The 22679-nt window shown below is 46.8% G+C and overlaps 9 protein-coding genes across 14 annotated transcripts; 5 read left to right on the forward strand and 4 right to left on the reverse strand.

Moving 5' to 3' along the window:
• Nucleotides 1–359: 359 nt before the first annotated feature.
• Nucleotides 360–1485, reverse strand: LOC9659511 (uncharacterized RNA-binding protein C1827.05c). Its single transcript, XM_024674420.1, has 8 exons — nt 1412–1485; nt 1206–1362; nt 1098–1153; nt 991–1038; nt 842–939; nt 738–792; nt 584–688; nt 360–529 (listed from the first exon to the last, which is right to left on the reverse strand). Exons 1-8 carry the CDS (start codon nt 1448–1450, stop codon nt 488–490), a joined length of 600 nt encoding a protein of 199 aa, XP_024530188.1. The 5' UTR covers nt 1451–1485; the 3' UTR covers nt 360–487.
• Nucleotides 1456–3980, forward strand: LOC9660299 (phosphate acetyltransferase). 2 transcript variants are annotated; one of them, XM_002969237.2, is made up of 11 exons: nt 1456–1790; nt 1861–2231; nt 2286–2339; nt 2393–2482; nt 2546–2752; nt 2802–2954; nt 3004–3211; nt 3263–3345; nt 3411–3482; nt 3543–3605; nt 3679–3980. In XM_002969237.2, exons 1-11 carry the CDS (start codon nt 1490–1492, stop codon nt 3862–3864), a joined length of 1788 nt encoding a protein of 595 aa, XP_002969283.2. In that variant the 5' UTR covers nt 1456–1489; the 3' UTR covers nt 3865–3980. The 2 variants fall into 2 exon arrangements, with proteins under 2 accessions (XP_002969283.2, XP_024530181.1); XM_024674413.1 differs by having other exon boundaries at nt 2289–2339.
• On the reverse strand, nt 3884–6040 carry LOC9659512 (probable galacturonosyltransferase 11). Its single transcript, XM_002969463.2, has 2 exons — nt 5617–6040; nt 3884–5553 (listed from the first exon to the last, which is right to left on the reverse strand). The coding sequence occupies exons 1-2, from the start codon at nt 5749–5751 to the stop codon at nt 4108–4110; spliced, it is 1581 nt and encodes a 526-aa protein (XP_002969509.1). The 5' UTR covers nt 5752–6040; the 3' UTR covers nt 3884–4107.
• Nucleotides 6041–6103: 63 nt separating this feature from the next.
• Nucleotides 6104–8679, reverse strand: LOC9660300. The gene is made up of 7 exons (XM_024674416.1): nt 8482–8679; nt 7004–8159; nt 6854–6941; nt 6647–6801; nt 6497–6587; nt 6377–6436; nt 6104–6326 (listed from the first exon to the last, which is right to left on the reverse strand). Exons 2-7 carry the CDS (start codon nt 8134–8136, stop codon nt 6267–6269), a joined length of 1587 nt encoding a protein of 528 aa, XP_024530184.1. The 5' UTR covers nt 8137–8159; nt 8482–8679; the 3' UTR covers nt 6104–6266.
• A 715-nt stretch (nt 8680–9394) lies between these two features.
• LOC112346171 lies at nt 9395–10147 on the forward strand. Its single transcript, XM_024674458.1, has one exon. The coding sequence runs from the start codon at nt 9395–9397 to the stop codon at nt 10145–10147; it is 753 nt and encodes a 250-aa protein (XP_024530226.1).
• Nucleotides 10148–10204: 57 nt separating this feature from the next.
• On the forward strand, nt 10205–11275 carry LOC112346159. Its single transcript, XM_024674419.1, has 4 exons — nt 10205–10276; nt 10328–10361; nt 10424–10639; nt 10944–11275. Exons 1-4 carry the CDS (start codon nt 10226–10228, stop codon nt 11255–11257), a joined length of 615 nt encoding a protein of 204 aa, XP_024530187.1. The 5' UTR covers nt 10205–10225; the 3' UTR covers nt 11258–11275.
• A 76-nt stretch (nt 11276–11351) lies between these two features.
• LOC9660301 (protein WALLS ARE THIN 1) lies at nt 11352–13009 on the forward strand. 2 transcript variants are annotated; one of them, XM_024674417.1, is made up of 8 exons: nt 11352–11553; nt 11609–11671; nt 11730–11846; nt 11893–12121; nt 12178–12336; nt 12401–12552; nt 12615–12717; nt 12770–12853. In XM_024674417.1, the coding sequence occupies exons 1-8, from the start codon at nt 11363–11365 to the stop codon at nt 12791–12793; spliced, it is 1038 nt and encodes a 345-aa protein (XP_024530185.1). In that variant the 5' UTR covers nt 11352–11362; the 3' UTR covers nt 12794–12853. The 2 variants fall into 2 exon arrangements, with proteins under 2 accessions (XP_024530185.1, XP_002969284.1); XM_002969238.2 differs by having other exon boundaries at nt 12615–13009.
• On the reverse strand, nt 12886–14516 carry LOC9659513 (delta(7)-sterol-C5(6)-desaturase). Of its 2 annotated transcripts, XM_024674418.1 has the most exons (4): nt 14105–14516; nt 13557–13862; nt 13104–13409; nt 12886–13027 (listed from the first exon to the last, which is right to left on the reverse strand). In XM_024674418.1, exons 1-3 carry the CDS (start codon nt 14421–14423, stop codon nt 13123–13125), a joined length of 912 nt encoding a protein of 303 aa, XP_024530186.1. In that variant the 5' UTR covers nt 14424–14516; the 3' UTR covers nt 12886–13027; nt 13104–13122. The 2 variants fall into 2 exon arrangements, with proteins under 2 accessions (XP_024530186.1, XP_002969511.1); XM_002969465.2 differs by having other exon boundaries at nt 12972–13409.
• Nucleotides 14517–14593: 77 nt separating this feature from the next.
• LOC9660302 (actin-related protein 9) lies at nt 14594–17338 on the forward strand. Of its 3 annotated transcripts, none has more exons than XM_024674414.1 (19): nt 14594–14724; nt 14786–14922; nt 14985–15032; nt 15086–15142; nt 15195–15276; nt 15348–15490; nt 15538–15658; nt 15707–15771; nt 15824–15913; nt 15971–16021; nt 16070–16201; nt 16243–16332; nt 16379–16449; nt 16497–16660; nt 16713–16756; nt 16807–16856; nt 16906–16951; nt 17007–17057; nt 17109–17338. In XM_024674414.1, exons 1-19 carry the CDS (start codon nt 14616–14618, stop codon nt 17256–17258), a joined length of 1701 nt encoding a protein of 566 aa, XP_024530182.1. In that variant the 5' UTR covers nt 14594–14615; the 3' UTR covers nt 17259–17338. The 3 variants fall into 3 exon arrangements, 2 of the variants coding, with proteins under 2 accessions (XP_024530182.1, XP_024530183.1); XM_024674415.1 differs by having other exon boundaries at nt 15710–15771; XR_002992320.1 differs by lacking the exon at nt 17109–17338 and having other exon boundaries at nt 16703–16756; nt 17007–17061.
• The last annotated feature ends 5341 nt before the right edge of the window (nt 17339–22679 follow it).

A 22679-nucleotide genomic window follows, 5' to 3' on the forward strand; every position in this document is an offset into this window, starting at 1 on the left:
TGAAGCGGCAGGTTCAAGAGCATGCGCCAGACGAAAGAGATGATAGGGTGCTTCCCGATCGGATCCAGGGAAAGAAGGTGCGCAAGACAACAAGGCAGTTTGGGTTTCTGCACGAGCACTTCAATGCCATGAAGCCGCTCCTGTTGCTTGAGAACATTGACGCGAAAGCGGCCAGTTGCGGAACGGGATGCTCCAGAAGCTCAAGAAAATCTGCGGAGCTGCCACAAGTGACACTAGGAAGCAGTCTTGTGCGGCTTTCCGGACTTCATTCGGCATCTCAGTTCACTTCCAGAACGCTGGAAACTAGGAGGTGTCCGCTTTTTTGTTTCTCTCTCATAACTCTGGTGTGTGTCAAGAGGTAATGTAAAATACATTAAAAACATTTATATTAGTTTTAAGAACCACTACTTTAATTTTAAAAAAGGGATATTTTTTCATACTAGCCTCATAAAAAGAAAAACTCTATGCTTCAAATGTTTCTCGTGTTTTAATCAAACCTCGTCTTCGTAGGCGCTAGATTTGATATTTCCTGGAAGTTCGAGTGTCAGCATTTCCTATGATCGATCCCTAGTATGATACTCACAATTTCTGGGTAATCGTAGCCAAGAGCCTGTAGTTTTGTCCGCCGTGCTTTATCCTTGCGCGCGAATTTTTCCACCAAGCGCTGCCTTCGTTCTAAACTCATCTCCTAAAAAAAAGCTTCCTGGTAAATGAGCATCACATCTATAGATACTCACCTCGTTGGTCTTAGTTTTGGAAGGTAAGTAGAACTTCTTGTTTGCTCCATTCCATCTGCACAAAAATACGTCAGCAGGCACATCGAGAGAAAAAGAAAACGTACAAAGATGGATGGATTTGATCAGTCGGAACAATCTTTACTTGAAGCATCCTTCCAAACATGAGATAGTTGTTCATGCTCTCGGCGACGATTTGAGCAATCTGGGGATAATTTAGAGGCTATCACAATGTGAGAAAACGTTTAGCTCTTACCTCTGGCGTTTCAAACTCTACAAAAGCGTAGTGCTTAGACTTTCCAGTCTGCAAAGAGAGAAGAAAAGTGTAAAAGAAGGTTTCACGGGACAAACATTCACGAGAACCTTCTTATTGCGAGAAAGGCGTAGTCGTGTCACAGCCCCAAATTGAGAGAAGTATCCTACATGAACAAGTCAGTGATCCATCCAGCAAAGCCGAAAAAAAAAAACAACCTCGCATTTGATCTTCATAAAAACCGTGTGGAATCCTTCCAATGTAGACCACAGAAGATCTTCTCTTGCCTTGCTCATCAAATTCTGTGAGAATCCGGGAAGAAGAGCTCCGCTGCTTCCTCTTCTTGGAGCTCCCGGCGGCGCCGGCCTCTAGAGGCTGCAATCAATGGAGCCGTGGGATCGACCGGAGAAGGAAGAGAACTTACCAGAAACGATGGAGCCCGGGCGCCCTCGCTACTCGCCATCGCCCTAATTTCACTTCTCTAGGGTTTTAGGGTTCTTCGATGTTGAGGCAAATTGCGCGAGCTTCCGGCTACTGCTGGAGGAGGAATCGAGATTTCCACACGCTCTATTTGCACCGGACAGTCACTGAGGCCGACGATCGTGCTGCTAGAGCGGTCAGGGTGGGATTGTTGGGCGTTCTTCGAGTGCTCGAACGCGATGTGGGGTATTTTAGACCTGTCGGGGCGGCAAACGCTGACGCGGTGAAGGGTTTCGATACAATGTGGGGGATCGATCGAAGAAAAGCGCTAGAATTTCTCGCGAATGGCGATCTGGACGAGATGCTGGAGCAAATTTACGTCGGTAAGTTACTTCTTTTTGTCCATGTGTCTCTTTTCTTCCTTTCCTCGTTTATGATCTTTCTCCTGTCCAGCTTACAGAGAGCTCAAGAGAAGGCACGAGTGTGTGCTGATCGAAGGAACACAGTTTTGTAGAGATGCGAGTGCTTTGGACGCTCACATTGCCAGTGCTCTTGGATCGCCAGTGCTCCTTGCGACCAATGTAGACGCTCTTCGTCAACTATGGAGCAGTAAGGATCACGCAGAGAATTTGCAGGACTGGGCCACAGAAATAGCAACTTACACTCGATGCAGCGCTCTTGCTTTTGAAAAGCTGAAGGTCAGAGTTGTGGGAGGTTTTGTATATGGATCTTCTGACGCTCCAGATATGAGAAAAGTCTTTTCAAAGTGGAAACTTCAGTTCGTGGGAGCACTTCCAGGCTTCGATGAACGTGAAAACCCGGTGGTAAATTCTTCGCATTGGCTAAAGCTTGATATAAGTATCTACTTTGTTCTCCAGAAGGCGTTTGCCGATAACATTGAGATCGAGGCTTTAAAACGAAACATGCCAGAGGTATGTAGCTTGAAATTTCATTCTCGATTTCACAACTACACTTGTGTTTAAAGGAAAATGCAGCTCCAGTGAGTCCACTGCTGTTCAGAAACTCTTTGTTTTCTAGAGCGAAAGAAAACAATCAAGTCATACTGCTGCCAGAGGTAAGCTTCATCCGTTTTTGCTTTTTCGTTTCCAAAATATTTACTTGCTGAAAAATAGTGCAGGGTGATGAGCCGCGAACGGTTCAAGCTGCAGGATTTATTCTCCAACACGGGTTGTGCAGTTTAATCCTTTTGGGAGAGCGAGAAAAACTTCTTGAGGCTGCCAAGGTGTACAATGTCGATTTACGCTCGGCCATTATCAAAGATCCATCCGACCCGCAAGAGCTGGAGAAGTACGCGACAGTGTACTATCAAACACGCAAACACAAGGTAAAGTTTCTCATTTTACGAGCAGCGTCTTACGGTCTTCATTGCTCAGGGAATGACGTTGGAAAAAGCAAGAGAAATTCTTGGCAACGATCCGATCACTCTGGGAACTTGCATGGTGTCTGCCGGAGACGCAGACGGGATGGTCTGCGGAGCAGTCCACACCACCGCCAACACTGTTCGTCCCGCTCTGCAAATTATCAAGGTAAAGACAGTCTCAGACGCAAAAGATCTAAACAAGCAGCGACATCTAGACGGATCCAGCGACGCCAATCGTCAGCAGCGTAATGTTCATATGTCTCGAAGACGCGGTCGTGGCCTATGCCGACGTTGCCATCAATGCAAGCCCGTCTGCTGACGAGCTCGCGACGATAGCAATCGCATCTGCTGACACGGTCACGGCTTTTGGATTGGAACCTCGCGTTGCATTGCTCTCTTACGCAACTGGAGACTCCAATGCAGGTACTGAGAATGGAAATCTGGCCTTCACATATTTTCTACTTGTGAAACTAGGCCCACTTGTACAAAAGGTCGCGGACGCTGCCAGCATCGCAAGATCCAGACGCCCGGATTTATTACTCGAGGGACCATTCCAGGTGCTGCCAGTATTTGTTTGCCACGATCCCAAGGATGATCTTATCGCTTTGCTGCATGTGTGCAGTATGATGCAGCGGTCAATGCGGCGGCCGCAAAGATCAAGCTCAAAGGAAAGAATAGCGAAGTTGCTGGAAAAGTAAGCTATAGGATTCGAAACTTCTGTTTTTTTTCTCTTAGTGTGAATCGTGTGTCGCAGGCAAACGTATTCATCTTTCCAGATTTGAATTCCAGCAACATTGCATGCAAAGTTGTACAGCAGGTAAGCAAAAAATCTGTTTTAATCGCGGAAAAAAATATTTCTCTTTTTGTTTTTGTTTTTTTTTTTCTTGTAGCACACTGGAGCTACTGTCATTGGTCCTATCCTCCAAGGCCTCCGGAAGCCCGTCAATGATCTAAGCCGGGGCTGCACTGTCAAAGACATAATCGCCACAATCGCCACTACGGCTATCCAGGCAGCGGCAGAGAAGAAGAAAAGCAAAGCAGTAGCAGTCGAAGCGATGAAAGCACGTAAAGAATAATAAAAGGACGCAAAACAAAAACAAAACTAGCGACGCTGTGATCGATCTACGAGCAATCAATCAAAGCGACGACCGTGAATCAAAAGAATCTCCTGCGAGAAGTTTTCTCCTTGGTTCCTCCCTTCTAAGCAGCCAGCACAGTGGCTCGCTCTCTCTCAACGAAAAAAAGAAGAAAGAGGAAGGAACCCGAGTCGTCAACCAAAAAAAAAATAAGAAGCTCTCGCTCTCGCTCTCTCCCTCAAATCAATGGATGTTGCACTGCTGGACGTAGGCGTGCGAGTAATTTACATACCTCTCCCACAGCGGCTTGTAGCGACTCATGGCCAGCTTGAGCCACGGCTTCATGTTCCCGTTGAAATGCACCACCCCGGCGCTCTCGATCAGCTGGGCATCGATGTTTGGATCGTATCCCAGTCCCAGGACGTGCAGCTTGCGATCCAGCGGCTCCGTGAGGCCGTAGAAAGTGAGCAATCCCGGCGGCAGCGTCCCCAGCTTCCACAGCGTCCTGTCCACGTTTTGCTCCTGCCAGTAGTGGTACCGGGCTGTAACGTTGGCTCTCTTCCACGCCACCAGGTCGAAGACGTTCATGCCGAACGCCCAGCCGCACGCGTCCGGGTCGAAGTTGGCCTTGATCTTGGGGTGCGAGAAGTTGAGGTACTTGTGGTAGCGGTGGAAGCTCTCCAGGCACGTCTCCACGGCGCCGTTGACGTTGCCGTGGAGATCGATGGAGAAGAGCGGCGTGAGGTCCTTTTGCACCACGATGTCGTCGTCCAGGAACACCACCTTCTGGAGCTCCGGGTAAATCTCCGGGATGTAGAAGCGCAGGTGGTTGAGCATGGAGAGGTACTTCGGGTTCCGGAACTTGACCGCGTTCTTGCTCTCCTGCCCGGATTTGAAGTAGTAGCTCTGCGTCTCGACGTCCTGGAGCTGCTTGAGCACCGGCACGTAGGACGCGTTCAACCACGTAAACGTGTCGATGTTCTGGACCTCGATCGTCGCCCCCTTGAAGTCGTTCTGAGCAAACCAGACTCTCATGGCGCCAAAGTTGACGCTGTCCGTCACCAGGTGGAAAACCAGCTGCGTCGGCCGCTTGGCGTTGCAAACCGTGGAGTTGATCACCACCGAGGTCCCCAGGATGTTGTCCGAGAAGACCACGAAGTGATAGAGGTCCTGGTCCGTCAACGCCGGGGAGTGCTGCTGCTTGGAGAGCTCCCCTCGCGTCTCGGCCCACTCGAGCGTCAGCTGCATCCCCAGGCAGTAGAGGCTCTTTGGGACGGCCTCGGCAGCGAGCTGACCAAAGGTGGTGCTTTGGACGGTGGCGGCGCTGGCACGCTCCTCGAGCGCTTGGATCTGCGCCTTGAACTTCATGATCACCGTGGCGATGTCGTAGTGAAGCTCTCTCGATTGGTAAATGAGCGACGCCAGCTGCTTCATGATCGGCTCGGCCTCGGCGGCGGTGATTGGCGACGCTCTCGTTGCTACCTGTGAGAAGAGAAGCTGGCAGGCCCTGATCTGTGCGCTCAACTCCCAGGCTAGCTGCAAGTTGCTGTTCTCTTTGGCGATGACCAAGTAAGCCTTTGCTAGAACCATCTGATCTCCAAGCTGCCGAGCGTATGAGCGAACATCCAGGAGCTCTTCCGTGAGATTAAATGAATCGGCTATGACCACGTCAAGAGGTTGATTCGTTGGCTGGAAAGCACAGGCGAAAAAGTAAGAACAGCGAAGAAAAAAAAGGGAATTCCAGACACTCACCGGAGCTATTGGAGCTGGATGTTTGGATAATCCAAAGAGCGCCACAATGAGCAGTCCCAGCAGGCCAATCGAGAGGCAAATCGAGACGAGCGAGAGCCTCCTCCGCCTCCGGACACTGTACGGTGGTCGCCTCATTGCTAGCGACGAGAGAGCAATCACCGGGAGGAGCTGATCCGCATTCCTAGCTCGCCCCAGCCCTAGAATCTCGCTTCCCGGCCCCGAGAAACCGTGAATTCCAAGAGAAGCATCCCCGGGAGCTCAAAAATCCGCCCCGCCGCAACGGATCTCTCAGCTCCACTTTCTTGCCGATTCCAGGAGAGATTTCCAAATGCCGGCGCTGGGGAGGACGGTCTTGGCGATTACCTCGAGGAGCGGCGGCGGCGGCAGCGTCGTCCCGGCGCTCGCCTCCTCTTCCATTCACATTAGGTCGCTCAGCGCCATGTTATAGCAGCATAGTCCAAAAAATAGCCCAATCCTAGCCGTTGGATTCCAGATGATGAATCTATTATTATTCGTTGTCTACTCTTTTCTTCCTTCCCAAACCATCGTGAAGGGAAGAAGACAAACAAAAATCCTCTTCCTTTACAAACTTAAGAGAAAATAATCGAGATCGATCAAGCACGATGGTGAACGACACTTACGTGCGAAAATCAATAGAACTCTGTCATGTTTTGGTTTGCTCTGCCTCGTCTTCCCGAGTTTTTCCATTCCTGCCAGAAGCGACTAAGAACAATCGCTACATTTTTCCGGGAATTTTTACCTCGCCAGGAGATTGCATTCGAGCTTTCGGTCTCTTTCTGATCTCTTCAGTGGGGATTTCCTACACGAGAGAGAACTATCAACACAAAACTCTGGAATGTCTTAGAATGAGCTTTCAGACCTGTGGTACCGCACAATCAGCGTGACGAGGATCCCATGCAACAGCGCACGAACATTCCCATCCATCATCGGCGACAATGTGTAAAGGAGCCCTGGAAAGGAAAAAAAGATATCTCACGTAAGTTACAGAGCTTTTTGCATGAGAGAATACCTTCGCCATTTGCCGCAAACTATGTCCTTGTTTGCCACTTCTCCGCTTGGAAGATAATCGCCCTCTTCATAGATGATGTTTTGGCATTGCACCCAGTTTTCTCGTTCGTTTTCAGGCAAGCTCCTAGCTGGTATCCATCCCATAGGCCAAATATTCTGGTGATAGAAAGAACATCAGCAAAGAATAAAAAAAAGAGTAGTAGCTTACAGCAGCAACAGTTTGCTCGGCCTGGTCTTTCTCTTTTAATTTCTCCGCCAGACTGCGAGGAGCCTCAAGACCTGGATAATCTGGTCGACTGCACAAGAAAAACCATACGTTAAAGACCGGAAAAAAAAAAGGAAACCGGAGAGAACTTACACATCCTCGTACGAAACTTTGCCACACCATTCCGGAACAACTGCCTGAAACTCATCTCCAACACGAACTTGAGTTCTCTCCATGCGCTGCAAGTCCCAGCCACGAACTTTAGTCTTGTCGATCTTCCAAGCTGCAGGAAGCTTCTCTTCAAAATGTCCCGCCGGGAATATCTTCAGCTCGGCCGTCTTCTTCTTGCGTTTCCTCGTGCAAAAGCTGCAGAGCCAGCGATCATCTCGTGGCACGCTTCTGATCCTCGGGTAGCAGCAGGAGAGATGATACGTCTCCTCGCACGTATCACATACCAGTGTTGAGTTTGCATTCCCGGGCCGTCCACAAACTCTACAGTTCTCGGCGGTAGCACTTCCATCGCCAACGCTCCCCGGATGGACAGCCACTACGGAGCTCTCTTCCACCAAAACACTGCTCTTGAAAAGTCCCATCTGTTCCAGGAAATTCAGGCACTCCTCGATCATTTCCACCTTATCCTTGTTCAACCGAGTTTTCGATGACTTGTCCTGCCTCCTCCTCCTCCGGATCTTGGCCTTTTTATCCGGAAGTTCCTCCTCCTCCTCCTCCTCCTCATCCACGAAGCAGCGTAACTCTTCCGGGATCTGGTAAATATCAACGTAAGAGTGTCTCAAATCGTATCTCCTGTTCTTCGCTTCCTTGTGGACGTTGTTGTTTTCCAGAGAAGTTGACGACGCATCCGAAGGGTTCTCTGCACCCTGTTGAGGAGCAGAAGCCTCGGCGGCTGATACCCGAGCTTTTGGTTGCCTCGCCCTCGAAAAGTGTCGCAAGCTCTTCTGGTCCGCAGCCGCTTCCGCCGGAGTTTCTTTCTCTTTGGACGTCCGGCACTCGTCTCCATCTTGTTCACAGGACTTTTCCTTCTCGAAGCTTTTGTCTTCGGGACGATCCGTGTCTAGCGGCTGCTGTTCCAACCGAGGCGACGAAGGAAGGGCTCCTTGAGGTGCTGCCTCTCCACCTCTGTTTGGGTTGGAGGTCTCGGCAAACGACCACCCGTCACAGCGGGCCCTTTTCTCGGGCCTGGAAGCATCCAGTTGAACGATACCTGTTGTTCTAATGTCAGCACCGGCAGCCAAGGATGATCTCTTTCGAGCCGCTCTCATTCTCATTGTGCTTCAATCAGAAAACCACTCTGAGAAAGAAAAAAAACAAAGGGAAGATAAACAGCTTTTCTCGGACGAAAAAAAGAAAAGAACGAACGAACAAGAAGAAAACCAAGGAACAAAAACTGACAAAGCAAAAGCACTTGCATGCGTCTCGGAAGAACTCACAAACCTAAAAAGCAAGCGAGAAAAAGAAAGAAGAAAACAAAATCCAGAATTTCTTAAGTTTTGCAGCACTGCAAATCGAAAATCAATGAACGCATCCGTCTCAGGCAGGACTTACGATCACTCACACAACCCAAGGCACGCAAGCAAGAATTCCCTGGCATTGAAAATTTGGAAAAAACTTACCAGGATTAAGTCGGGGCGCCCTGATCTAGCGAGCGATGCTTCCAGCAACCTATCCCTAGTTACTCTACAGGAATACCTGGGCATCAAACTAAAGTTTGCGACGTTGTCGCTCGATCGACATCGCGTTGCTCCTCGTCCCCATCCTCCTAGGGATTGCGCCGCGACGAAGCCAAGGCGCTGCGCCAAAGTCACGCCAACGTTTGGAAATAAGAACTAAAGAAACACACAACTAAGTAGCCCCAGTTTGCCGTACACGGATTTGGACCATTTGGTACGAATGTTATGCCCTAATGCAACCAAAAGGGTTGCATTACTTTGATCATTGGTTAAAATATAGTACACAACTCCTCATTATATCCAAAAACCTTGAGAACAAGCCTTTCAATCATCGTCGACCTTGTAGTCCTTGTCCAGGAATGTAACAAAGTCCGAAGGGCAGCCTTGCTTCTCGGCCTTCTCCCTCGCGAGCTTCTTTGCGTATTTGCTCACAATCTTACTGTCCACCAACACATGGATTCGCCGCGGATCCAACTCGCACAGCTTGCTGGTGATGCAATTCGGCTCGTCCGGCGGAGTCGCGCCCACCGCATTCGCCCTCTCCAAGAACATCTGGAACTCCTCTTGATCCTGGAACCGCAGCTTGAGCATCCTTCCCCTGTCTAGAAACGAGAGCACTACATTCTTGTTGTCAAACACTGGCCACGAGGAATCCGTCGCGAAATTCTTAGCCGCCGCGAGCAGCAGGCACCTGGAGTCGAGCGAGGAGCGACCCAGATCTCTGTGCCGCCATAGATTCTTCAGCAGGAGCGCCATCGCCGATCACGATGCCCTAATCCAATCCATCACGGCGGTGGATTCGAACCCAAATTCGGCGTAAAATGGTGGGGTTCAGGGTTTAGGGTTCTACCGAGCTATGGCGATTGGGGGCTTGGCGAGGGCGCTGTTGCGGCGGCGGGCGACGGGATTGGCGGTGGCCAAGCGATTCCAGGCAGGATATTGCAATGCGGCTGCTCAGGGCAAAGGATTTACGGCCCCTCCTCCTGAAGGCGCTCCATCTCCCCAGGGCCAGGGATTTCCTCCTCCTCAAGGCCAGGGAAATTTTTCTTCTCAGGGACAGGGTTTCGATCAAGGTGGCCAGGGCTTTGCGCCCCAGGGAGGAGAGGATTACGCCGAAGCGGAGGACTTCACCGATCCAAGCAACACTTCCTACGAAGATTACTCTCCCGGAGGACCGATCTACGACGCCGAGTACTCGTCTCCTCCTCCCTATCAATCCCAGCAGGAGCAGCAGCAGCAAGAGTACTACGTTCCTCCGCCGCCGCCACCGCCGCCACCGCCCAAGCCCAGATTTGACAACAAGAATGTGCCCATCACTCTGGTAAGCTTGGGTCGCGCGATGCAGCTCAAATTCCAGAACCAGAAGGAGTTCGAGAGCATGCTTGACAAGGCAAGTGCGTTTGGAGTGATGCTTCCGGACGAGCCGGGGAACATCACCCGCGAGCTCGCGGAGTTGGATCCCAAGAAGGTGTACGCGGTGGTGGACATGAAGGCGGTGCTCAAGAGCACGAAGAGGCTAGCGGAGGAGGAGGCGGAGCGCAGCGGCTACCCCAAGGATTTCATGCGGATGAGGAACAAGTATGGTAAGTATGATTCCGACGATGATTGACGATCGAGCGCACTTTGCTCTTGGCTAAATAGAAAGAAGTTCTTTGTTTACTCAAGAACCCTAATCTTGCTTTCTTCGATGGCCATGACGATGGCGATGACGATGGCGGCCTTTCTCGTCGTTTCTCTGGTACGCAGCGGGAAGATCGGATGATGTCTTGAGAATGTAGCTTGTGATCAGGTGTGGCGCTCCGGCCGCGCGCAAGATTACGAGAGTGAAGCGCTCTTTCTTCGCATCTTTTGCTTGTAACGCTGAAATATTTCGTGTTGCCCGTAGAGTTGGAGTTCCCGCAGGCAGTGTACACGGTCTCGATCGCGATCGCGGATGACGAGTGCAAGGCATCGTGCCGTGTGTTTCTTCGCTACAATGCCAGCGATTTCGAAAACGTTGTCCGGGAATTCCAACCTAGCGCGACGCTCGTCTTCGCAGGCCTCAAGCTGGGTCCCTACTGCCTCGATGTCAATTGCTCTTCTCCTGATAGTCCTCTCGGAGGTAAAGTTTTCTTCTTTTCCATGCATTCCAAATGCCTGGCATCCTATTCATTGAAGGTGGCGCTTTCTTAGTTTCTAGCAAGCATTTTCTCCTTGTTGATAGCATCGATGATTAACTGTAGCTTCGGCAGTCTCTCTGCCATTTTCGCTGTCTGCATCGCTGGTAGTTTCATTCTACAAAGATGGTAGAATTGCAATCTCTTGAATCATGATCTCCTAACTTCGTGCTTCAATGCCTGCATCATCCAGCGGTGCATTCTTGATATTGCTATCTTGTTTCAAATTCTCATCGAGAACTTTTGCAGTGTGCCAGGCCGAGCCACACGTTATCGAGTTCCAGGCAATGGATGAGGCTCCAAGTGGAGTCATATCAGTGGGCAGCCTGGGCCTGGCACTGACAAATTCTTCCAACGCCTTCGAGCCGCCGCAGAACACGCAGCAGCAGCAGCAGCCTTCGGCGACAGTGTCCAAATGGCAGACTTTAGCGATTGCTGGTATTTTGGCTCTACAGTGGATCGGGCTGCGAGTCATAACTGCTTTTACCAACAAATCTTCCAGCGGAACACATGTCTGTCCATCAAGACCAGCTGTCACTTGTTCCTCATGGTGGCAAAGGTAGGAGAGGATAGGAACGAAAGAGCAGGGATGATAATATTTGGGTGGGGGCCGGTTCTTCGAAACGAGCTCCAGGGGTAGACGGTGGGAATTACTTGTTTTCAAAGCCATGCAACCAATCGATCTCTTTGAGAAGCTCAAGGTTCACGCGGCTCTTGTGGTCTTGCAGCTTGGGTTTGCCGGGTTTGAGATACTGACCCGGAATCTTCTCATCGATGGCTTCAGTCCTTTTGTTTTCCCAGTATACAGGAACGCGATTGCTTTCCTGGTGCTGGCACCGCTTGCTTACTGGTTGGAGAGGTATATAGCTCACAGATTGGTGGTGCAAGCGTCAAAGAAGTTGCATTTCCTGCAGAAACGAGCGACCAAAGCTAGAGTGGGCACAACTTCCGATGTTTCTGTGTCTCGGGACGATCGGGTACACAGTGCTTCTTTGCTTTCTAGTGATATTCAAGCTTGTGTATTGATTGATGCAGGATCCTTGGCAACCAGATCAGCTATATATTGGGCCTGAGATACACATCGGCTTCCTTCACTTCAGCGTACAGGAACTCGATGCCTGTCTTCACTTTCCTAATATCTTACTTTATCGGGTATGCACGACACTATGATGTTGCTTATAATTCTTCCTTTTTGCAGAATAGAGCGAGTAAAGCTTAGAACTCGAGAAGGACAAGCTAAGATTCTTGGGACTACTTTCGGAGTTACTGGTGCACTGATAATGTCCCTCTACAGAGGAGCAGAGATCATACGGCCGCCTTCTCCAGGCAATCGCTTGCTCCATGGGTTTCACTTCAGCTCATGGAATCTAGGCGTTGTGATCCTGACGGCAGCGTTCCTGTCTTTTGCCATCTTCCTGATCTTACAGGTATTTAATTGTAGATCTTTGGTGATCTTAAAGCCGACGGTTCATGTCCACAACAGGCGCAACTCATGAAGACATTTCCTGCTCCGCTATCCATCGCTTCTATATCGATTGGCATCGGTTGCATTGAGCTCGCCATCCTGGCTCTTATGATCGATCGCAACTTCTCGAGGTGGAAGCTAAATTCAACGTCGGCCACCATTACAGTTGTATATGCTGTAAGTCGTTTGGATTTCCTCTTCTCTCCGCGGTTTGAGCTCTCTTTGTTTGTTTTCTTTGAAGGGTGTAGTCGCCTCGGGGCTGGTCTCTGCGATACAGTCGTGGGGAGTGAAACGATGCGGCCCAGTGACAGTAGCGGCGTATCAGCCCCTCGAGACAGTGGCTGTTGCAGTGCTGAGTTTTCTCTTCTTGAGAGAAGGATTTCGACTAGGAAGGTAAGACGCTGTTGGATACATGCAATCCAAGCCTGATAATTACATTTTGTTCGTTTTCGCAGCATGGTGGGAGCCGCAATCGTCGTCTCGGGCTTGTATTTATTGATATGGGGACAGTCCAAGGAAAAGAAAGATAACTCTTTGCAAAAGCCTCTGTTGCGCAAGGTAAGGAATTCACCAAAGCTTGTCAATTGGGAAGCACTGTTTTGCACAACAGGACAGTGCTGCCGAGGCCGCGTAGCCAAATCGAGGTGGCTGTCAACGAATAATTTATTTTTCGATGGAATCTTTGCAAGCCTGCTGTCATTCCATTGTTTGAATATTTTATCACCCTTGATTGAATCATGATGTCCCTTTCCTTTTATTTTAGAAAGCCGTCGTATGCTGGCTTAGAAAAATATGCAGCCTCCAAACTAATGAACAAAACGTATCTCAACAGAGGACGAGCTTGATAATTTATGAGCGAATTGCCCTACTGCAGGAAAAGAAGAGAACAAAGAAATAACGAACAAAAGGCTTAGAAAGTGAAAAATGTAAAGGAGATATCTCACAAACGATGCTTCGAGCTTTCTACGCCTTCTTTGGCCGAGCTGGTTCGTTCAGTGTCCCGCACATCCAGTCCATCCACACCGTATAGTGGCCGTAGTTGTGCTTGTAAGTCGTGTGATGGATGGTGTGGTATGCGGCTCCCATTATCGGCCACACTTTCCCATCGATGCAATCGTGGATGTTGGTCGTCCAGATGCCTTCGAGGAACAAGAAAAACTCGTGAGTGAAGAAATGCATCGGTATCACGAACAGCGCCAGGACGTGCGGTAGCGCTTGCAAAATCCCGTCGATCGGGTGGAACGCCAGCCCTGTTTGGAGTAGTAATCACAGACTCATCAGACAGCTATACTCGAGAGATTGCTAGCTAGCTTTGCATCTATACTCGAGATATTGCTTTGCATCTAGATACTCAAGAGATTGCTAGCTAACTTTGCAAAGAAGAAAGTTTTTCTTACCCGCGAATGGCGACAGTGTGTCCTGCTTGTTGTAAATGTGATGCGTCGCGTGGAGTAGCTTGTAGAGAGGCTTGATGTCGTGAAGACCACGGTGCATCCAGTAGATGCCAAACTCCACCATCACCAAGTACGTGAGCGACAGGACAATGTAGGTGGGGAAGCCGACGTCGCTAATTCGAGGGAAGCATTTGGTCCAGCCTCTCTCCACCATGTACTCGGACACCGTCGGGAGCAGCGTGTAGAGTGGCATCGCCTTCATCGAGACTTTGATCTGGAGCCATATTGGCTCCTGCTTTGGAATTCCTCCTGCAAGAACAATGCTCAATGTTAGAAAGAAAAAAAATCCCAATCTAGAATGATAGAGAGAGGGTTCTAAGACTCGATTTCTATGAATCACGGACTAGCAAGCCCAAAATCCTGCCTCTAGCTCAAGGAAGCTTAAGAGTCTTGGAAATTTCCAGGAATTCTTGGATCTAGGACGCATGAATTTCAAGAAAGATCCTAGGATGAGAAGCCTAGATCAGGGCCTTACCAGGAACAAATCATACCGTTTGGGAAATAGATCCGGGGCTTCCACCAGTAAATGTAGAGGCACCAGAGGCCGCCCGAGAGGAAGTAGACGATGAGCCCCGCGATGTAGTTGCGAAGCCATGTCCGGAGAGCATGCGGCATGGAATCGAAGTGGAGAGCCAGCGGTCGCAGCACCAGATGATTGTACCAGGCCGTCTCCTCCAAGAACAATCGCAGCCGGGCTTGGTCGATGCTCCCGCCGCCGCCGCCGCCGCCGCTCCATGTGTGATTGCTTGCGGAAGCTGCGAAGACGAAGGAGGACAGGATCGCGAGGGAGAGAAGGGGCAGCGCCATCATCGCGATCGCGGTGGCGGCCAGAGAAGAAAAGATCGTGTATTTACAGACCTAAGAGGGAGAGCGTGAGGGAGAGAGAACAAAACAGAGAGATCTCTGCCTTAATGCCCATTGGGGCATTTAACCTATGGGCTTCTGGCATTTGGGCAGTTGTCCTATTTCTAGGGTTTTACAAGGGCTTCAAATTTCTTGGCCATGGCCGAGGGCGGAGGAGGAGGCGCCAAGGCGATGGATTACTACAAATCACTCCAGCCGACCCAGCTCATCGCGGAGCGAGGCCTGGAGCTCGTCGTGATCAATCCAGGTGTGGAAAAATTTCCAGATTCATTTGCAGCATTGACCGGAATCTGGATTCTGCGCTGTAGGATCGTCCAATCTTCGCGTCGGGCTGGGATCGTGGCAAGATCCGGTCGTAGTGCCGCATTGTGTTGCCTGGCATTCTGCGGGAAACGGAAAATGTGAGGATTCTGGGACTAGAAATGGGGCTATAGGTGAACAAATGGTATGCAGCCGCACTATTTTACCTTCGCATTTTCTTGGTTTCATGCTAATTGCTGATAACAGGCCACTCTACCAGTTTTACGAAGAGATCGAGAAGAGATGTGCCTTAAGGTGACTCGTTTGAAGCCGTTCGACTTCTAAACAAAATGGAATCCTCTCTCCAGGTTGAAGCCTTGTTAGGAGTTCCTGGCAATGACACAAATGGCATGGATGTCTCGAAGGTAGTTTACTCTTTTTCATGGTTTGACAACTAAGATTTGTGCTTTACTTTAGGAAGAGGTTGTTCGAGGAGGCTATGTAAAATGTGAGCAAGAAAAGAAGTTGGAGCTGCCATGGACACAAGTAATGGAACGAGGTATGCAAAGGGGTAGTATTCACGAGAAATTTGACGTCTCTGTTTGAAGTGTGCTTCATCTGTCTCTGTAGCTAACGATGAATGCGCCCCTGTTTATCGCCGCTGTATATGTGGAGAGGAGGCCTTAAGGATCCCAGCTTCTCAGCCTTATGTGCTGAGAAGGCCAATGTGCAGGGGTCGCTTGAATGTTTCGCCACAGTATCCCATGCAACAGGTAAATTTACAACTACGATCTCTGTGCTTTACTTAAAATATTTATAGGTTTGCGACGATATGTATGCTATTTGGAACTGGGTACTGGCAGAAAAGATGTTAATTAGCAAGGCGGGACGACGGAACTTATCTGCGGTTCTCGTTGTTCCTGATACTTTTGACAATAGAGGTTTGTCTAATCAGAAGGAGCGCCAAATGCTTACTAACTTACTTGCAGAAGTTAAGGAGGTAGTCTCGGTTCTACTGAGGGATTTAGAGTTCCACTCTGTAGTTGTACATCAGGTACCTCTTCTTCAGCTTCCTTACGCTTTAGTTTGATGTCGTTTAAGTGTAGGAATGCGTTTCAGCTACATTTGGAAATGGCGTTTCATCGGCATGCGTAGTTCAAATGGGGGCTCAAGTTACTTCTATAATCTGCGTTGAGGCAAGGCTGCGTAAATGTTTCGTCGCTGTTTTAACTTCAATTGTTTTCTACCGTTAGGACGGCGTGTCTATATCAGTCTCTCAGAAAATTCTTCCATATGGTGGAGAGGTACATCATGTGAGTTCACGTGCTTTTCTAACTTCATGTGAACTGTAGGACATATCAAGATGTCTTTTATGGGTCCAACAACGGTACGGGAACTGGCCCCTCCTAAAAACCGATCCATTGACAAATTCTTTGGACATGACAATGCTTGATCGTCTAAAGCAAGCTCACTGTGCTTTAAGTGTAAGTCTTTCCCGACTGTCTCGCATTGACTGTATGCGCAGGTTGGAGGTGATCTCACTGCAACGGCAGATGTGTTTTCTTGCACCCCTGGCGAGTCCGATCTTTACAAAGTCACTTTAGTCGCACTCAATGTAAGAATTTGCTTCAAGTTTTTCGTCTCTGATGGTTTACGAACAGGTGCCACCTGCTGGCCTGTTTTATCCGTCACTCCTTACACCCGAGGAACGTATGTTTCCACCGAGGTCTTGGTAAGCTTTAAGGGAGACCATCAACCAAAGCTAGAGAAATAATGTAGGTACTATTCTGATCACGAAGACATGCTAGTGGACCCGGTGGAGGCAGGAATGACGGCCTTCAGCAATGAACAATTTACGAACGGTCATAGCTCTGCACTTTCTCCTTCTGGCAATTCTCTTCTAGGACTACATGAAGCCATTGTCAGCAGTGTCCTATCAATGGGTAACTATAGTCATAGTCTTCAGTCGCATTAAGCATTGCCAGTATTTTACAGGTCGCTTGGATTTAAAGATGAAGTTTTTCTCAAGTATCCTCCTGGTAAGCCTTCCGTTTTTTTTCTAATCGAGCATGAGTCAGTTGCCTTACAGGTTGGAGGAGTAGCCTCTACACCAGGCATTGCCGAATTTATTGAAGATAAGTGCGTATTTCGATTCGTTTTATCAATCCCTTATGTTTGTACCACGCAGAATTGTCCACACAGTTTCTCACCAGGAAGGGATTGATAAAGTTGAGGTAACCAGAGTCGAAACCAATTCAGGTCCTCACACTATAAAAAATTTTCGTGTAGGTGCTATCAAATCGAGCTGATCCTTCCATACTTTCTTGGAAAGGAGGAGTGGTAAAAGAATTTGGCAAATGTTTGTCTGAGCCTCAATGGTTTGTGCTATAGGTGCTGGGAGTTTTGGACTTCTCTCGGGAGTCTTGGATTCAGCGCAGTGACTGGATTGACGGCGGGCTACGCGTGGGTTCCTCGAAGAAATACAAAGATTCTCTGTCGCTTCATGCCCAGGCTTTTTGGTACAACGCTGTTCTCGAGTGAGTTAAAAAGTTCCACCTGCGTTTCTGCCGGGAGCTATTAAACACGAAATATTGATCTTTCCAGCTGGCCGATTTTGCTTATTCATTTGGAAAGCCATGGTCCTTTCTGGATTGTAGTAGATCTGAAAGGCGTGAAGAAAGATCTAGGATCCGGGCTGAAGCAGGAGATGATGAAAGCTGTGAAGCAAGGATAGAATGGGAGTGATCAGGAAATTTGCCTGTTTTTGAGCTGCTCAAGCTTCCATGCTAGCACTCTACCTGTCGTATGATTGGATAGAAGATAAGGAGATAGGGTTCCAGAGAAGTTTCTCCAAGATTTGGTGAAGTATCTAAAGGAAAGCGATGAGACAACAAGAAGAGCAATCAAGATAAGCATTAGCTTCTCTCCTTGTCCCCAGAGCTTCTTTCTACTTGTATGGGATTGCCATTTTTTTATTTCCTCCTTGATTTATGTTTGTGAGAAAACATTACAGACACTTCTTACATATATCCCTGTGAATCCTTAAGATTCTCAAGAAAAAAAACATTAATTAATGAATCTTCTGACAAGAAGCTTTTTATTTGGATAATGTGTGTAGAAAAAATAACTTTCTCTTCTCTTCTTGTCATATTTAGTGAAGAGAGGTTTAAATTGAAACTTTTTTTTCTTCCAAAAACTTAAAAATGTAAAGACAAAAAAAAAGGGATAATAACAATCATAATACAAGTAAAAATTATATGACTTATTTTTTATTTTTTTATTTTTTTGTTTAATTATGAAAAGTTTTTGGGCTTCTCTTCTTTGTGTACTAGCATTTGGGGACGAGAGTTTATTTAATAATTATAAAATAATATTTGTTATATTTTTAATTTTCTCTTTATAGTTCTAGATTTAGTTTATAAGTTGAATTAGATTTCTATGAAAATCTCAATTTTCTTAAATTGGTATATAATGTAATTGACATAATTGATATTAAAAGATTAGAATCTAACTGCTACTACAGTAGTATCTATAAAATATTTAATATAAAAAGTAGCACATAATAGAAAGTAAATTTACTTGATATTATGAATGCATGGAATATAAAAAGGGAATAAAGAAAATGTGCATATCAATTAACCCAAAAACCCCAACTTATATAAAAAGCAAGTGGTCTAAATTGAAACCAATCCAATAATTATTAAAATCCCATTATACTAATATTAGTATATGACATTATTGCCATACACTTAGACCTTATATCATCCCCTCCTCTTAGAATAATGGAAGGCTATCAGAGTTTTCTTGTAGATGGGCCGAGATTTGGAAGAATATCAGAAGGAGGCATCAATGGATTTATAGGTGGTATTAGTTGTTCTTAATTGTGAGACACAAATCCCTAAGCCCCGAAGTGGAGCTGAAAGGGTGCCACATGGTAGTGGCTGAAGCGAAAGCCAAACGAGCGTAACATGTTTAGATTAAAGGCTCTGACTTGGAAAGTTGAAAGCGGGAGTGGAACTCCCAATGAAGTGCTCGAGGAACAAGCACGAAGCAAGCCATAAACGAGCCTTTAGAAAAAGGACACAAGAGAACCAACACATAACATGTGGAAGAGTCCGAAATATACTCGAGATGGAGTTCGAGATGGACCGAGATGGAGTTCGAAATGGACCCGAGATGGAGTTTGAGATGGAGTCCGAGATGGACCCTAGATGGAGTCCGAGATGGAGTCCAAGATGGAGCTGAGATGGAGTCTAAGATGGACTTGAGATGGAGTCCGAGATGGAACTGAGATTGAGATCAAGACTGAGACCGAGACCGAGACCGAGTCCGAGTCCAAGGCCGAGACTGAGACTGAGTCCAAGTCTAAGTTTGAGTTCGAGTCCAAATACTAATACAAACTGTTGGGTGAAAGCCCAAAGCGATCATCCCTTAGGGGGAGGGCTGCGGGGGGTTCCAAAAAATATAGTAGGGAGAGTGTGGGGGTTGGAGTCCAGTGGAGCCAGTTTAGCTAGGAAAGGCTAATTTGGCCCAAGAAGGCTATACCTAGGTGTTGGGTGATGGGCTGACCACTGGGAAGTCCAAAACTAGAGTGAACATGGACAAACAAGTAGGGTAACTTAGTGAAGTGTTCAAGAGCCAGCTCTAATTCCCCCGGGAGATCGAATGGTCAATGCTCTCAGTCCAAGCGTGGGTGGCATTACCTACTTGGATACCTGGTGTGGCTCAACGAAACTTCGCTCTAAGCCTATGGCTAGAGCACCCAAAGGCGAAAAGCAAGGAGAGTATCCACGAGGCTCACGTAGAGCCATGATGTTCCGAAATGTTGTTTCAAAGACCTAGACTGTGGAAAGGAAGAGGATCAATCCTCTGATGTAGTGACCAAGGATACAGTCATGTGGTGAGGAAGTCCTAGGGGACCGTGGGACTTAATAGTCTGGCCTGTGGGCTTTGATCCAGTGGTAGTGTTGGTGAACACAGCCATGAATAGAAAGGGAATTAGTGAGGACTGGAAAAGGGATATTGGGGAAGGCTATTCCCCATATCGGCGGGCATCTTAAGGATGCTAAGGAGTGGATTTGGGATGATCATTCATGGATAAATGGCCTAATTTTTTAGAGACGGGACTATAATGCAGGTGGTGTTAAACCACCGGTGTGACCAAGGTGAAGGGCATGGCCCTAATGTAATTGGCTGATTTGTTGGTGGTACCTTGGGGTGTTGGTCATGGGATTGAACACATGGAGCACTTAGACCAAATGCAAAGGTTGAGTGGTGTGGAAGCCATTCTCAAGGCTAACAAGTCCTTAAGTCTGGAATAAGACTTATAGATGTTGTGAGTGAGACTCCTTCAAGTGGTCAAAGGTGTGGCTAAGTGACAAAGTAGAATGGAAAAATTAATCACTTACATTAATCTTTTTGTATGAATTGTTTCAATTGCTACATATACACAATTTCTAAAGGATTGGCCTGCTGAATGTTATGCCAAACCTTATAAACTTGTGGTCCAACTTGCCATAACAATCGATATGATCCTTTCCACTGAGCAAGGAACCCTTAGATAAACCACGTACTGTAAAATGTGGAAAACAAACACCAAATCATCCACTTTGTACTCTGCAGATGGATGATGATGGGAGTTGTAGTGCTGTTGTTGTCCCATTGTATATGGCCTACGTGTTCGGCAAAATCTACTCAAACAAGTGGAAAAATGCTCGTCAAATACTAATCCCACAACCTAGCATCGACAGCTCGTGGCAATTGTGAAAGTAAACCTAACTACATTAGTAATATTGGATCATGACCATATAGGAGTTTATATGGTGAAGCACTAACAGAACTCTACACCTTTGTGACATATACATACCGAAGAGATGACAAATAACTATCCCAATCCGAATGTTAAAAGTTCATGTACTTTGCGATCATCCTTTTGAATGTCTGAATAAGTCGTTCCACTAAACCATCTGACTATGGATGATAATCACTTGTGAAAGTGTGATGTATCCCCAATCGAGATATCAAAACATGAAATGCCTCAACTATAAATTTAGGGCCATTATCCAAAAGAATCTACTCTTGATTGGATGCGTATCCCCAATTGGAATCAGATGATATGTGGCAATTTTGGCCCTAGATGATAAATCAAATTCAAAGAGATTGACATACTCCTTCATGAGTCAATCAACTGCTGCAACACAAAAACTATTAGAGGGATTGGAAAAGAGAAGAGTGAAACAAGATAGAAATATAAAAGGAAGTAATAGGGAAACAAAAGTAATGGAAGCAAAGGTAAAAGAGGGATAAAGAAATACTAAAGTGAGAAGAATTAATGAAATATAAAGAAGTATGAGGCAAAGGGGAGAAGTCTTAAAGTCATATTTGGCATGATTGCATTGCAACTAATTCATATCAAGGATGACTACAATGACTGCAATGACTACAACCCAAGTTTGAGATTGCCCACACACACAACTAGGTTTGCCTTATCTCATACACATGCATGTGTACGACTATTACTATAAAGAATGAAAACTAACTTTGCCGTATAATGCAAATGGAGATGGCAATATGTGGCAACAGGTTGAGCAATAAAAGATAAACTCAAATCTATATCAACCAATATGGAGAGAATAATAGAAGATCTCTTATTATAAAAACAAGCTTGGAAAGTAAACACTGGATGAATTAGTGCCAAGTGAACCCCTTGATGATACTCCTGAAAGAAAGAGAGGGGTCACTAACTTATTTGTGTAAGGTCCCTCTATTACTCGTGTGACTCCTCGTTTCCCGGATGCATCTTAGTGTCTAGACTTTCCACTATAGCAACATCAACAGAACATTGTTAATGCCAAAGTCTCCATTTAGGAATGGAGGCTGCCAATCCAAAAAACACCAACAACACCAATAAGTGTGACCAACTTCATCACATGCCTAGTAGCAAACATCATGGCCGCGATCACGTCCTCACCCTTATCCTTGAACTTGAGCAGTAATAGCATCAACCTCCATTGGAACATAACCATCTCCCATAAAAAGTGGAGCTGAAAAACATGCAGCGAGAAGTGGAAGAGGCAACGTCTAGATCAAGTCTTACAAGATTTTGATGAAGTGCTAGCCACAACATTCCCGACTTGATCCGCTCTAATATATTTGGCTCTGCAAGAAAAAAGGAGGCTTCGGAAACAAATGCCAAATTGCATCATTAACTCAGATGGCCCTTGACGAAAACGATACAATTGTTGAAAGGCATCATCATAATTGTCGGCATATTCAAATATGCATTTGAAAACATCTGGGAGATTACTCTAATCCGCACAAGTGGCTGTGCTCAAACCATTGTACCATTGCAACACCATCCCTTGAAGACACATGGGAAACTCACGCAAACGTCGAGTATCATCCTAAGAATGATATATGGTTATTACCATGAAGTGATTGAACTAATGGTACACATCATCCCCAATCAACTGAGTTTGGTTGTTCAACTACAATTGCATAGCATCGAGCAATTGCACCAACTAATGCTCCAGAGTCAAAGAAGGAGGAGGAAACTACTACTCTACCATGAAGATGAATGAAAAGGAAAGAGCAAAAGAAAAAAAATGAAAAAGGTTGAAGGGGAGATTTAAGCAATGTAAAAGTTAAATTTAAACCAAAATCCCGAAAGGAAAGAACAAAAGTAAGGAAATTGAAATAGCTAGATCTAGACAATACAAAAACTAAATCTAAACCAAAACCCCAAATCCAAACACTCTTCAGAAACAATCAAAAGTGCCCCTCACCTCCACTAATGTGAATGTATAATATTCACAACACATGGTATAGCTTTTCTTACGCTTGGTGCCAATCCTTGCATTTGACTAGAGTTCTTTCATATGTACACTATAATCTCTTTGTTTCTTGTCTTTAAATTCCAAAAAATTCTGGAATGAAAACAAAAACACTTGATTGACTGATCTT

Source organism: Selaginella moellendorffii, unplaced genomic scaffold (assembly GCF_000143415.4).
Source record: "Selaginella moellendorffii unplaced genomic scaffold, v1.0 SELMOscaffold_12, whole genome shotgun sequence".
Taxonomy (NCBI): domain Eukaryota; kingdom Viridiplantae; phylum Streptophyta; class Lycopodiopsida; order Selaginellales; family Selaginellaceae; genus Selaginella; species Selaginella moellendorffii.

What these genes read in the sequence shown, in the direction of transcription:
- LOC9660301 (XM_002969238.2), top strand. Translation starts at nt 11,363, where the DNA reads ATGCAACCAATCGATCTCTTTGAGAAGCTCAAGGTTCACGCGGCTCTT. An exon ending in CTAATATCTTACTTTATCGG is followed by an intron (nt 11,847 to 11,892) that starts GTATGCACGACA and finishes TCCTTTTTGCAG; the next exon opens with AATAGAGCGAGTAAAGCTTA. An exon ending in GAAGGATTTCGACTAGGAAG is followed by an intron (nt 12,553 to 12,614) that starts GTAAGACGCTGT and finishes TCGTTTTCGCAG; the next exon opens with CATGGTGGGAGCCGCAATCG.
- LOC9659512 (XM_002969463.2), bottom strand. Translation starts at nt 5,751, where the DNA reads ATGAGGCGACCACCGTACAGTGTCCGGAGGCGGAGGAGGCTCTCGCTC. An exon ending in ATCCAGCTCCAATAGCTCCG is followed by an intron (nt 5,554 to 5,616) that starts GTGAGTGTCTGG and finishes TGTGCTTTCCAG; the next exon opens with CCAACGAATCAACCTCTTGA.
- LOC112346171 (XM_024674458.1), top strand. Translation starts at nt 9,395, where the DNA reads ATGGCGATTGGGGGCTTGGCGAGGGCGCTGTTGCGGCGGCGGGCGACG.
- LOC9660302 (XM_024674414.1), top strand. Translation starts at nt 14,616, where the DNA reads ATGGCCGAGGGCGGAGGAGGAGGCGCCAAGGCGATGGATTACTACAAA. An exon ending in TGATACTTTTGACAATAGAG is followed by an intron (nt 15,659 to 15,706) that starts GTTTGTCTAATC and finishes ACTTACTTGCAG; the next exon opens with AAGTTAAGGAGGTAGTCTCG. An exon ending in AAGCTCACTGTGCTTTAAGT is followed by an intron (nt 16,202 to 16,242) that starts GTAAGTCTTTCC and finishes CTGTATGCGCAG; the next exon opens with GTTGGAGGTGATCTCACTGC.
- LOC112346159 (XM_024674419.1), top strand. Translation starts at nt 10,226, where the DNA reads ATGGCCATGACGATGGCGATGACGATGGCGGCCTTTCTCGTCGTTTCT. An exon ending in CCTTTCTCGTCGTTTCTCTG is followed by an intron (nt 10,277 to 10,327) that starts GTACGCAGCGGG and finishes GCTTGTGATCAG; the next exon opens with GTGTGGCGCTCCGGCCGCGC. An exon ending in CCGCGCGCAAGATTACGAGA is followed by an intron (nt 10,362 to 10,423) that starts GTGAAGCGCTCT and finishes TGTTGCCCGTAG; the next exon opens with AGTTGGAGTTCCCGCAGGCA.
- LOC9659513 (XM_024674418.1), bottom strand. Translation starts at nt 14,423, where the DNA reads ATGATGGCGCTGCCCCTTCTCTCCCTCGCGATCCTGTCCTCCTTCGTC. An exon ending in CCGGATCTATTTCCCAAACG is followed by an intron (nt 13,863 to 14,104) that starts GTATGATTTGTT and finishes TTGTTCTTGCAG; the next exon opens with GAGGAATTCCAAAGCAGGAG. An exon ending in CACACTGTCGCCATTCGCGG is followed by an intron (nt 13,410 to 13,556) that starts GTAAGAAAAACT and finishes TACTCCAAACAG; the next exon opens with GGCTGGCGTTCCACCCGATC.
- LOC9660300 (XM_024674416.1), bottom strand. Translation starts at nt 8,136, where the DNA reads ATGAGAATGAGAGCGGCTCGAAAGAGATCATCCTTGGCTGCCGGTGCT. An exon ending in AAAGTTTCGTACGAGGATGT is followed by an intron (nt 6,942 to 7,003) that starts GTAAGTTCTCTC and finishes TTTCTTGTGCAG; the next exon opens with TCGACCAGATTATCCAGGTC. An exon ending in CTGATTGTGCGGTACCACAG is followed by an intron (nt 6,437 to 6,496) that starts GTCTGAAAGCTC and finishes TCTCTCGTGTAG; the next exon opens with GAAATCCCCACTGAAGAGAT.
- LOC9659511 (XM_024674420.1), bottom strand. Translation starts at nt 1,450, where the DNA reads ATGGCGAGTAGCGAGGGCGCCCGGGCTCCATCGTTTCTG. An exon ending in GCCTTTCTCGCAATAAGAAG is followed by an intron (nt 1,039 to 1,097) that starts GTTCTCGTGAAT and finishes CTCTCTTTGCAG; the next exon opens with ACTGGAAAGTCTAAGCACTA. An exon ending in CCAAAACTAAGACCAACGAG is followed by an intron (nt 689 to 737) that starts GTGAGTATCTAT and finishes GCTTTTTTTTAG; the next exon opens with GAGATGAGTTTAGAACGAAG.
- LOC9660299 (XM_002969237.2), top strand. Translation starts at nt 1,490, where the DNA reads ATGTTGAGGCAAATTGCGCGAGCTTCCGGCTACTGCTGGAGGAGGAAT. An exon ending in GCTGGAGCAAATTTACGTCG is followed by an intron (nt 1,791 to 1,860) that starts GTAAGTTACTTC and finishes TCTCCTGTCCAG; the next exon opens with CTTACAGAGAGCTCAAGAGA. An exon ending in AACTGGAGACTCCAATGCAG is followed by an intron (nt 3,212 to 3,262) that starts GTACTGAGAATG and finishes TTGTGAAACTAG; the next exon opens with GCCCACTTGTACAAAAGGTC.